The 13203-nt window shown below is 39.0% G+C and overlaps 1 protein-coding gene across 1 annotated transcript in view; it reads right to left on the bottom strand.

Moving 5' to 3' along the window:
* Window positions 1–10088: 10088 nt before the first annotated feature.
* CERK (ceramide kinase) overlaps window positions 10089–13203 on the bottom strand; it is a 43464-nt gene continuing 40349 nt past the window's right edge. The window contains exon 13 of the mRNA XM_071552575.1: window positions 10089–12826. Within this exon, the coding sequence (XP_071408676.1) occupies window positions 12727–12826 (100 nt within the window). The 3' untranslated portion in view covers window positions 10089–12726. The remainder of the gene's footprint in view (window positions 12827–13203) is intronic.

The raw sequence follows: 13203 nt of genomic DNA, 5'->3' as shown, positions 1-13203 counted from the left end.
AGGGGGATTATCAGGCAGGCCCATACATTAATCCTAAATTTAACAAAACTTAACCCGAACTCATCTCCTTGGTTGGTTCTGTATTTTTAATGGCAAAGTTAATTTGGGGAAACAGAAAAATTAAATGGGCTGATCACTTAGTGGCATGCTTCAAATGTTCTCATTCAAGAGTGTTGTACACAGAAGACAAAATATTGTAGATATGTCAGGGATGATTCAGTGTTACTCAAATAACTTGAGAACATAAGCTCTCCTTTACCACTGTCAGAATAACTAGACGTGTTTGATTTAGTTCATGCTGCTGTGCCGTGTCGCTCTGCTTTTTCAGTTAACTCCTCAATTCAACCTTACAATTGGGAATTCGGATAACACAGCCCTTCACTTCTGATCTTAGTTGAATACCAATGCCATAATTTTATGCTTCCTTGCTTTCTCTACTCCCCGACCTTTCATGTTTCTTGAGGGAGATCTCATTTCCTCTAGCTTTCAAACACCTTAACACTTATTCCTTCATATTGGTGATACAATTAAGTACACATCCTTAATTGAGTTACAAGCAAATACATGGAATAATAACAGGGTGTTTATCTTTGTCAACCCTAGACAGGTAATTAAATAGTCTCCTTCACACTCTTCTAGGCAAACAGAACCCTTTAAACTGATATGCCGCCTTTACATAATGTCAATAGACTGTCTTCTCTCCTCTTGTTTAGATGGTCTTGTGTATTCAATAGAAAATGCAAATTTGCCTTACTCGAAACACAGCTGGAAACAAAACTAACATTCCTATTAGTCAAGTTCATCTGGTTCAGAGTACACTGAAGTAGAATAAGAAGTTACTTCTTTGCCAGAGCTGACAGCACAATTCCAGAGGTCATACTGTGGGTGCAAAATCTGTTCAGATTTTTGCTGCAATACTTCCTGATATGTGCTTGGATTAAGCAGATATATGTTAGCTAAGCAGAGCAGCAGATCTGCATCTATGGTAAACTGATGTGGCTTTATTAAAGGTTGAAGGACCTTATTTCCATCAGCTGAGGATGCAGCTGACCTGCCACTCATAATTTGTCCTTTTGCCATTTAGAAGAGGAGAAAACCCTCTGGTGTTCAGCAAGGTACTTATTGCCAAAGGCTCTGTTGAGAAGCAACTGAATTAAAAATGTTTATGTAAGACTGCTGAAAAGGAATGGTCACATCCAAAGGCTCCAAACCACAGTTTTGATTTTGCAATCAACTCACCACTGGCTGTGCCTGCAACCGAACCTGGTGGGATACACCAACATGCAGAGGTCTGGCTTCAGCTTGTGCTTTTGGCTGCTCTCTATCATTCCCCCACTGCTCCCCCTGGGGCTTGGTACTTCTGCTACCTTTTCAAAAGCATTGTGTCCTCTCATCATTTTCCACTACAAGCTCCAGGGATCTTAATAGTCTGAATTAAAAGATGTCCACATGTAGCACAAACTACACAACCCTTTTGGCCATAGGAACAACTATTTTCCAGCTTCTGGTTTCTGATGAAATCCAGTTACAAACATCAAGATGCACTTCAATTGAGTATTGTGTGGATTATGGATCCCATTGTAAACAAGCCAGCTCATAGCAAGAAATGAACATTTGCACTGAAATCACTCCATCCTATTTTCCGCAAAATTGCTCTTACACATACATCATTGCTCTGCTATACAGAAGAAAATATGTAGAGCATAAATATTGACATTTATATTGTTCATACTTTACATGCTAAAGAAATCATTATTTTTTAAAAGCTTTTGATAGAGATGGCTGTTGGAAGGTTAAGAGAGGGAACAAACACCTTAGCAGTGCCACACAGTAGATCTGTTTCCTTGGAGATTCCTTTTAATGTAGAAATAAATAAGAAAAGCTCATGGTTCCCAGCAATGTGCTTTTTTACCTAGCCTTTTAGAGCAAAAAGAAGCATGAATATGTCAGTGCCTTACCCCAATGGTGATGTTACATAGCCTTATGTCAGTGATGCTTGGCTTTTAAAAGCTCCCTCAGGAAACATGCACTTATTTGCAATTGAATTATACATAACGAATAATATTCTCCTATTGCTATTGTCATTCATTTATTATACATCAATATTTCACCTTGAGGAAAGGAGTTTTGGGGAATTTTCAAAAGCTCAGACAGAAAAACACTCACAAAGCCACAAACGCAAAGCTGATCAGTATGGGTTGGATATACTGTAAAGTAAAACCCTTGGGTGCCCAAAGATATGTCCTGATGCCAAACATCTCTTCTCAGAGATGTACAAGTATCTTGTTTCAGATGTATGTCTGCATCACAAAATCAAACAGAAAAGTTCCAGGAGAGAAAAAAACATAGAGAAGAGCTTGTTAGCCTTTGTTCTGGAGCAGCAGGCAGCCAGACTGAGGGGAGTGCCAAAGGTGAAGCAAAGAAGACCAAAAGAACACACAGCAGTATTACCTGGCCAGTACTACCTGGTACCATACTTGAACTCCAGAAGGGACCAGTAAAAGAAACCAATGGAAATAGTGAAAAGTCAGGACAGCAAGGAGGAAGAAGAAAAGTCTGGGGAGATTGGAAGTGCTCAGAAATGCTGCTGTAGCTATAAAAGGAGCAAACAGGGCTGAGCCCGAGAGCCAGGAACTGGCAGGGAGAGGCATAAATGCACCAGATCCAGTCAGGATTGTCCTCCACCTCCCAGGCGCCATGTGGCACTGACTGAAATTGATAGATGTTATGGTCTGTCTTTGCAGGCTATCTGCTTAACAGACATGGAAGGCCATTTTCTTTGTTTATGACATTCATGTGCGCTTGCTTAGGGCAGAGCACAGTGAACTCTCATTCAGTGAGAGAACTAGAACTACCTGAGACCAGGATAAAACAAATATTTAAGCCACTTTTAGTAGTGTTCCCAACACACTTGCAGCACAGGCAAATTCTCCTGAGCTGAAAAAGTTGGTTCATGAACAAGGATCTAAGTGTCCCAGATGCTAAAATTTGCAATTATACTTTTCCCCTATTTGACCTATGTTTCTGTCCTTTTTTAATGAAGACATTGTTCCTGCTGTTCAGTTGTTTGAGACAAAAAACAACTTTGCAGCATCTATCACAATTTGATCACACTGAACCCAGTAAAGAAAATTAAAAGTAGAAATCACTGGTGTGAAGTGACATGTAATTTGAACTGAAGCATGTTACTGCAGACCTCATCTGTAGGGAGCCATAGGAAATGGATTTGCCAGACTACCTTAAAAATGATGGCTGTATTTTGAAATGTGGAGTTATTTTCAAGAGAATTAATTTTCAGTAGAGGGAGCTGCAGGACTAGGTCAGAATTAAAACGCTGAGTAGAAGTCACTGCAGTAAAGTAGATTAAGAAGTATTTATGTTAACATGCATAATTATTAAACAGTGTACCAGAGAGTTTATTATCATAAAATTATTTAAACTTTAGAACTCTCCACTGTATCTTAGGATGTGGAGAAGCAAGTGGTGCATGTAACTGCATCTAAAGGCATTGTCTGAGGTTTTACTGAAAAATAATCTTCTCTTTTCTTGGATTATAGGCACTGACTTGTGGAACAAAGACTCCAAAAGCAAAACAAAGCTATATTTCTTTCCTTATTGAAAGCTAGTGGCAATATTTCTGGTATGGTAATTATAGACTGCAGATTCAGAGATTCAATCAGTGCACATGGAAGCGCAATACGCAGTTTTCTGTGCTGTCTCCATCGGCTCATATTCCTATGCAAAATAATCTGCTTCCACCCAAAGGCAAATTTTCTCTACATGTGTCATTTTCAAGGGTTATCCTTTACACTCAGTAGACACTGAGTCTTTTTCCTCTGACACAGCTCCACCAAGACAGGCCAGTCAGTGACATCTGTGCTGTTCACAGATGTTTAGCACTGCTCAGTGCTAGCAAGCCTTCTCTGTACCAACACCACTGTGTTGGCAGCGTCAGCCAAGATGGAAAAACAAGATCTTGACAGGTTCTTGAACAGAGAAAAATGAGGTTTTATTTACAAGTCTCAGGCTACATCCAAGAATCCAAATATGTCCTCCATTGGACCTGTATGAAGAGGCCTTGAAAATAAATACATCTTTTTAAGAATTATTTCATCATGTCAAATTGCTCCCAAATATTCACAATCACAAATAGGCTGTACCATGGGGCAGCAGCAGTTAGGGCTGTTTTCAGTCACTTCTGATGGATGCTTCACTGCAGTTGACCTCTCCATGGCACAACCATACCACCTGGCATGTGACACAAACCCAAATGACAAGGCTGTGCTATTCCATCTGATTTCTTCTGCATCACGTAACCCCTGCTGCGCTGTATAAAAGGACATGATGTGGTAACCTCCCAGTGTCTATATTCTTCTTGTTCATTAGAAGGCTTTTAATAGGATGGTATTCATGAAAGGAGAGAAGAGCAGAAGAGCAAACAGTAGCTTGGAGAGAGCGTTATGTAGGTAGTAGAGCTACCACACTGTGCTCCAGAGCATCTCAGGAGCCATGCTGTCCCAGCCATTGTTTAAACCAAGGAACGTAAGTTGCTGGAGGTCACCACTCAGTAGATCAGGCTTACTATGTCTTAGAGAACTGGGACTTGCATCAGGACCTTTCAACCTTCCTGGAATGACATAACCACCTACAAGTGCTTAATTTTTAGATCATTGGCCAAGACCTGTCCTAAGATCTGACCTGCCAGTGCACTTGCTTCCAGAGATCATTGCCTTCAGTGCACTAGCTGTGCTCAGCCCCTGCAACTCTGTTGCACAGCGGTTCACAGGCAGCAAGTCCATTATAGACCTCATTAACACCATCTCTGCCAGCTCCTCTATTTTGTATAAGCCATTTTGTTTGCTTCCTTTTGGTTGTTGCTCCTACTGTCATTTCTGCATTCTAGAGGCAGAGCATGGCTTGTGTCAGAGCCATCAACTCACATTCTAACCCAGGGTCCTTTGCCAGGCATGGCACCTTCATATGGCCCACAGCCTGTGCGTACTGTCTAAGGCATCAGTTGATGTCAGTAGAAAGGGCATTGCAGGGGCCATTGTGAGTTTCCCAGTGTTTATGCAGACAGCAGAGATGCATTCCCATCTAAGTGGCTTCAAGAGAAACACTAACCCCATGGTAACTGTAGTTGCTTTCACCACTGCCTCGCATTAAGAGCATAGGAAGTCACTTTCCACTGCACAGGAAGCTCTAGCTGTCACCACTGAAGGATGTATGCCATGTCCTGGGACTGAAGGGAATTCAAACACAGCATTTGTGCTTTCAAATGGGAATAACATTAACTCCCTTAGCCCCCATCCATTCCAAGAGGAGAACAGAGTTCTGGTATTTCAGTAGCCTTTGTTGGGAGTTAGAACCCATGGAAGAAATCAATGCAAGCAGCCATAGGCTCCCACTCTCCTTCCACGTGCAATGTAAGGTGCATTGTGTCAGATTTCTTCAGTAAGGGCAGGGTGAATCAACAATGCTTTCATTGCATTTTTCCTCTTTTTTTAGTTCCAGTGAAAACACTGATCAGTCTACTGTCTACTAATGCTAATAAATCTACTTCGCTAATAAATTCTTGCTGTGCTTTCTCATAGCGGTGTTACAGGACAAATTTATCCTAGACCACTGAAAGTGCCTCCAACAAATGAAGGCAGGGCAGACAGCAATGGCCTTCAGTCCCAAAACTAAGCAATGCAATACAGTGCAGTGCTTTATTTACCGGGTGGGTAAGTTTGGACAACTGAGCCTGCATAGCCACTAATCTTCGCATATCCCTGCTCATGGCATCGCTCTTCTGCACCACTCCACCCAGACAAAGCATTACTGCCTGCTGTTCCCACCACAACAACTTCAGGATAGACTTCTTTGAGCACAGGTGGCTGCAAACCTGTGCTTCCTCCCCACCTCACCTTCCTCCACCGATTCTGTAAACTCTTTTATGCAGGAAAAAAGTCCAAATTCTTCTGTTAGCTCGATAGTTTGCCTATACACAGAGGAGAACAAATAGTACTATCTGCTGTTCTAGAGAGAGAAAACGCCCATGTTTACTCTTTCCCAACCCTGCTACCAAAGTGTTGAGGTTTTTCTGAAAGCCTTTACTAAAAAATTGCAACCACAGCAATACCCAGGTGTTCAGGTTTTGCCTGTTTTCCCTAGAAAATTCTAAAACTTTGAGACACAATGTAAATGGGAGGCTCCAATCATCTGAGAACTACTTACTGGGTCAATTTTTGTCCAGAGGCAGGGCAGCATCTACCACCAGAGTAATCCTAAGAGTAGTTATTTGTCTGATTGGTATTGCTGAGGGGAGATATCTGCTTTAAATGCATTCTTCAGAGCTTTAGACAGTATTCTGTGAAAACATGGCATTTAAGAATGAACAGTACCTGATTCAATTGAAGACTTTATGCAGATACTCATTCCTTTTTCAGAGCCACCCTGTCAGCACCAGCTCTCTTCTAAAGTCCCTTCTTTGGTGGTAAACAAAAATCAGCTTCAAGCAATTTTTCTTGATATCAATAGTGCTTGAACAGTGGGTTTTCCCCTTCCGTATCTGAACAGTAGAACTGTTTAGGCAAAGAATAGGAGGCTGAGAGGGAACAAAATAGCTCAGGGAGGGAATTCCCCCAAAGAAACTAGAGGGTCTCTGTGCCCACCTGTAAATACAGCAAGGAAGATACAATTAAGTGAGTAACCAAGGGTTTCTAATTAGAAATCTTTAAACAATCTGCTATGGTGGCTAATATGCTTTGCAGAGTATACATCACTGAAAGCTCAGAACAGGTTGCACAAATATGTGCCAGGAACTGCATAGGTATTTCTGTAGGGAGGCATTTTCTCTGGGGACCTTTCCTGATGTTAAAAGGTCTATGGGGCAAACCCTTAGCTGGGGCAAGTTGCTATCCTACTACCTTAATTTCAGCAGCATTGAAACACTCACCTAGCATTTCTTATTGCTGTCCTAACTTCCTGTTGCTAAATACAGCTGCTAAATATTAAAATGTAAAATAATATTTGGCAGATTAAATTGAACAGTCATTTCAGAATTTGAACATTGCCACAGCTATTCCAGCAATGCTGCTATTATGGTAAAGTTTGTGAGTAGAAATACAGAGGGTGACCCAACATATGTTTAGCAATGGGTCTTCACAACAGTGATAAAGCTTTTATTCTCTCTCTCAGTTGTAAATAGTCAAACTTCTAGCAATCTACACAGACCTTTAGTACTAGCTTTACTGTGCAGCAGTATACAGCATACCTGAGCAATGCTTTCCAGCAAAATAAATGGAAATAAAAATCTGTATTTTGTCTTCCTATTTCTTCTTTTTAATATTTGTTTTTCAGTTGTTCTCTTTCATTCCTTCCAGAATTTTGATTTTTTAATTTGCATCACTTCTGTTATTCTTCCAGTATTTTTCCTGTATGGATAATTATTTTTCCCCTTATTTTTTCATTTTACACTATTGAAATACTTAAAAATATAAAAATGAAAAGATAAAACCCCTTATTTATTATTGGAGGATTCCTATGAAATAAGGCATAAAATTGGACTTTTGGTGAAATAGCTACTAACAAGAGCAAATCACCCTTTTAGGCATGTAAGTCTGAAAGGAGCAAACATTTTTTGAAGACAACCTCCTTGGCAATTTTGGTAGGTACGTATTAGGAATTATTTCTAAACAGTATGAAATTGAATAAAAAAATTGTTAATCCTCTCATTGCAGAGGATTTGAAAGGCATGACTGAAGAATGAATGCCCCACCCCCTTCTAATTAATGGGACTAGTCACGCATTAATTAAGAACATGCATAAGTCTTTGCTAAATGTACATCATGTGCATGGCAGTGGGTAAACCAGAAGTCTGGGAAGATTGTTGCTTAATTATGGACAGAATTAATTTACTGCAACTTAAACACCAGTTAGAATCTATTAAATTACTTAAGTCTCCTGTTGAAAATTTGAAATAAATGTCACTAATGCAAATAAAAATGATGAATTCCTATTACTCATTTACTTCATAGGAGTTAAGGCAGGAGTTCTGTGGAAATGAATTCTGTGTTTAGTTCTGGGACCCTCACTAGAAGAAGGACATGGAGGTGCTCTAGTGTGTCCAGAGAAGGGCAAAGGAGCTGGTGAAGGGGCTGGAGCACAAGTCTGATGAGAAGCAGCTGAGGGATCTGAGGGTTTTATCCTGGAGAAAAAGAGGCTCAGGGGAGACCTTATTACTCTCTACAACTACCTGAGGTTGTTACTAAGTGGGGGTCAATCTCCTTTTCCATGTAACAAGCGACAGGACAAGAGGAAATAGAGGAAATTGCCTCAAGTTGAGGTCAAGATTAGGCTCAAGATGATCTTTAAGGTCCCTTCCAATCCAAGTTTCTATGAAGTTGTGTTGAGGGAGGTTTAAATTCAGTACTAGGAAAAAACTTCTTCATAGAAAGGGTTGTCAAGCCCTGGAACCAGCTGTCCAGGGAAGTGGTTGGGACACCATCTCTGGAGGTATTTAAAAGACCTGCAGACACGGCACTTGGGACATGGTTTAGTGGTGGACTTGGCAGTGCTGAGTTACGGGTTGGACTTGATGATCTTAAAGGTCTTTTCCAACCTAAACAGTTCTAAGATTCTAATATTCAAATACTTGAATTGCAAGACAGACAGGTTTGGAAAAATTTCTGATTCCACACCACCGTCCTCAGGATGTGGTGAGAAATGAAGACAAGCTCATGGGTCAAGCTATGGACAGGGAGATTCCTTTAGCAGTTACAGTCGGGGTAAAACAAACCCAATGTGGAGATTAATTTATTGCTAAGCAATACCAGAGTAAGAAATAGAAACTAAACTAAATCCATCACTTCCCCACCTCCCTCCCTGTCTTCCTTTGATCAACTTTACTCCTGACTCTTCTACCTCCTCTCCCCATCTTGAGCAATTCAGGGGAATGGAAAATGGGGGTTCTAGTGAGTTCATAACACTTTATCTCTCTGACTTCCTCCTCCTTCCTGAGGAGGGAAGGGTCTCCCATGGACCACAGTTCCTGCCAGAAATACCTGCTCATGTATGTGCTTCTCTCCATGGCTGCAGCTCCTACCAGGAAACTTGCTCCAGTCTGGGCTCTCCATGGGCTGCAGCTTCCCTCAGGGTACACCCACCTGCTCCAGTGTGGGGTCCTCCAAGGGCTGCAGGTGTATCTGTGCTTCCCATGCACCTCCATAGGCTGCAGGGGCACAGCTGCCTCATCATGGTCTTCAACACAGGCTGCAGGGGAATCTGCTCTGATGCCTGGAGCACCTCCTGCCCCTTCTTCACTGACCTTGGTGTTTGCAGGATGTTTCTTTTCCTCCTCTCCTTTCACAGCTGCTGAGCAGCATTTTTTACCTTTCTTAAATATGATATCACAGAAGTTCTAGCAGTGTCATCCCATCAGCTCAGCTTTGGCCAACAGCAGGTCCATCTTGGGGCTGGCTGGGGAACTGACTCTGACATGGGGGCAGCTTCTGCTGTCTTTTTCCAGAAGCCACCATTGCAGCACTCCCAGCTACCAAAACCTTGGCATGTAAAACCAATACACTTCAAAAACAGGAGTCTCTATAGTGCTGAAAAATATTTGCCTTACGTGCCCATTATTTATCCACAATGAACATCTTTTACTTCTGTAGTAATTTTTTCAACAAAATTATAAACCCACTATCTATTTACCACATACTATTTATAACATAATACAGGTTTCATGCTTCTTAGAACAGCAATTTCCTTTCACTTTTTGTAGTTTAGATTTTTCCATAATAACTCTAAACACCTGCATTATATCTAAGTTTCTTCTGCCCCTTTTCATCTTTAGCTTACCTTGGTAGAGTTGCGTAGTTTTAGCCCAAGTCCCACTTCACTAGTCACTTTTCTTCACTCTCAGTGTTTGCTCACACTCAAAATTGCTACAAAACTGTAGTCAATCCAAATGGAAGGTTATGAATTGCTTCACCTCATTAGGTCTGCCCATATCGGTTACACTGAGCACTCTACTGCCAGCCTTCTGTCAAACAAAGTGAGGTATCTTTTTCAAATCAAGTTGTGAAAAGAAGAAAACCACTGTATTGATGTACAATGCTATTTTATTGTTTCAATGAAATGCCCTAGCATCATAGAACAACACCTTTTCTAATCTTGAAGCCAGCAAGATTGGGAAAAAAGAAAAATCACAGTTGGTTTTCCTATACATCATTTCCATACTGAGACTACATTCAGAGAAAAAAAACCAAGCCCTAGAATTAAAATGTAAGCAGACATTACTTATACAGCTTTTTTTCTTAAAAATAAACTGGACATGTCATACAACTCACATATGGTGCTTTGCTAGTTTAATATGCTACAAATAGAACAATTCTAATGCAACTATGCAGCTTTTCTATTACCTAAGACTTTTTCATTTTATTATGTTGCAATACACCTTGATTATTTACTTCATTCCTCTTTACCATACTACAGGATGATCTTTTCTCCTCCTTTTCTGGTGGCTTTTTCTAAGAACAAGAGAACCTTCACTATGGTTTTCTTTGGAAACACTAAGCACTCAGTTTCAGATATTAAAATATTCAGTGTTTCGATATACATTCACTATGAGATTAAGTCTCCATTTTTCAAGTAAGAGTCTCATGACTTGCTAGTAAACTAATGGAAAGAGCTGGCTAGTATTCACTCCTGTTCTCAGTTATGAGAATATGCTCTGCATAGCTGCAATGCCTCATAAACTTCCTCACTGCTGGTAACCTGAGCATGCACCATCAGATCCTGCATAGGAATTACTGCAATTGAAGTCTGGGTTCTCTCACAATATTCATGGATAGACCACAATAACTGTAGAAATTTTTTAACAAATGACACTTTCAAAAATATTTACATTTGTAGAACTGCATCATTTCATTTTGATAGGGGTTCTTAGTTTAAAAGTACTATGTCACTTATTAAACATGGCTTTAAAAATACAGCATACATAACCATAACACCTGTGTTACAAATGTCTGAAAAACATCAGATAAATCAACATTTCAAATCATTGCATTAATAAGGAAAGTAAAGAGCAGTAGTTTTGGAAAAGTATTCAAGTATTTTCCTGAAATACTGTATAACAAAAAAGGATTCTAAACACTCGTATGATTGTACTTGAGGCAAATATAACTTGCAAATGCTTTTTGTCATATAGAGCAGCATGAATAACAGTTGTAACAAAGATATAGCACATGATTTTGCTATTACACAAAACTGGAATGTAAATAACTTCAATAGAAAAAGTAGCCTACCATTTATAACACTTTTCAAGTGCTTCAGTAATAAAATTACCAATCCCTATGGCTTACACAGACCAAATATATGACAGACATGAAACTAATACAAACTGGATGGCAGAAGTCCCAATAAATATACATGAACACAGAATCATTAGCTGTTCAGATGCAAAAACCCCACAGATGCAGTAAGTTTTAAAGAGAACTTTAAACTTTAAAGACCATTTAAAAAAAGATAGAAGAGAACAGGGACTAACTTCTGATCCTCAAACAGGAATAAGTCTGTACAAGAAGAGCAAAATTTAGCCCCAAGCCTAAACTCAAAACATGTGTGTGGTACAATACACAAAACCATACACAATTTAAATAATCACTCCATAGCTCTATATGACAGTCTAATGTTTTGTATAAAAACAAATCAGCACAGTGAATTCATTATTTATGAGATGCTAGTTTCTTCCCTTGACTTCACAAAACAAATTATTTTGTTTCATGTTTAGTTAAATAAACATTATTTCAAAGACTTTCAATCATACAATCATATTTCTAAACTTAACATTTCCACACCTGATTTTGCAAAGATGTTTTAAGGTATGGAGTAGAATGTCCAAAGAATTGTGTACTGAAGAGGGAAGCTTTTCTTATATTAGTGTTACATATTTAAAAAAAAATAAAACTTGCTGGTGTTGAGAAGTTATTTATGTTTTCCTTTGCCTCGGCCTTTCTGATATTATATAAGTATTCCTACAAGTTGCTTGCAAGCCCACTGTGTGGTATTTGGTATCATCCAAACAATCATAAAACCCTTTACAATCCCAAAAGGCATGATTCAGGAAGGCTTAACAGATAGAATATATAGGATGAGGTGTGACCTGTATACCATTGTGCTTTTATTTTTCAAAGTATTTGCACACTCTTATTTTAATTCTTAAAGCCAGGAATGTGTGTTTGAATTGCATTGATAAGTTGCAAGGTATTGTCAGAATTATGAAATGAAAGATTAAAAAAAAAAAGTGAATGACTATTGTCCAGCATTTAAGCCACATACACTTACATACCACTCCCAGCAGAAAACATCTCAACCACTGAAAATGTCTTGTCTTGATGCCAATCAGAAGTCCAATGTTTTACAACATTTAGATATTATTGCAGCACAATTGCTAAATTAGCTCTCTAGAAAAGCACAGAGAATTTATCAGTCATCATGAATACATAGATATAGGCTAATTGTCTCTTTTCTAATACAACTTAGATTAACTTGCTCCAAGATATATTTTAATGAATACAATGTTTTTTAAAAAAAGACACAATGCAGTAAGATGTCTAAAATTATACTGAAGTCATAAAAAAACCTAGAAGTTTAAAATACATGTCAATTTGACTAAAATGCGTATTTACTCAATTTCCTTGAGCTTTTATTTTTTTCTTCTCCCCACTGGAGGAACAATGTCTATAGTAATTGCTCAGCGCTATTCTGGCTGTAGGCAGCTTCATCTTTACAGTTTTCCTCGATTCCCCTTGCAAATAGTTTCATTAACTGACAGTGAACCCTGAAAAATATGGAAATCAATTAGTAAGAATAAATTGGTACTACATACTTCATTCTAATAATTCTAATAATCCATTCATTTCAAGCAGTAGGAAAAAGTTCCTTACTCCAGACTACAGAAATCACACTGTCATTCTTGATACAATCCTCCCTTTCATGTATCCTCATTCACCCTTTTTGTCCACGTAAAAAGTTCTGTGGGCACTTAGATGAGCCAATCTTTTACAACTATAATGTTTATAAAAATCACTTTTGGACTGCCAAATGATTATGTTCTAATGGAACAGACTTGCATGCACGTGTTATGGTTTTGGTTCCCTTTGTTCTAAAAACAACAAACAAAACCAAGCAGCTAAAACTAATAAAAAAACAAAAAAC

Source organism: Pithys albifrons, chromosome 3, assembly GCF_047495875.1.
Source record: "Pithys albifrons albifrons isolate INPA30051 chromosome 3, PitAlb_v1, whole genome shotgun sequence".
NCBI lineage: Eukaryota > Metazoa > Chordata > Aves > Passeriformes > Thamnophilidae > Pithys > Pithys albifrons.
This window is presented reverse-complemented; position numbering and strand designations above follow the sequence as displayed.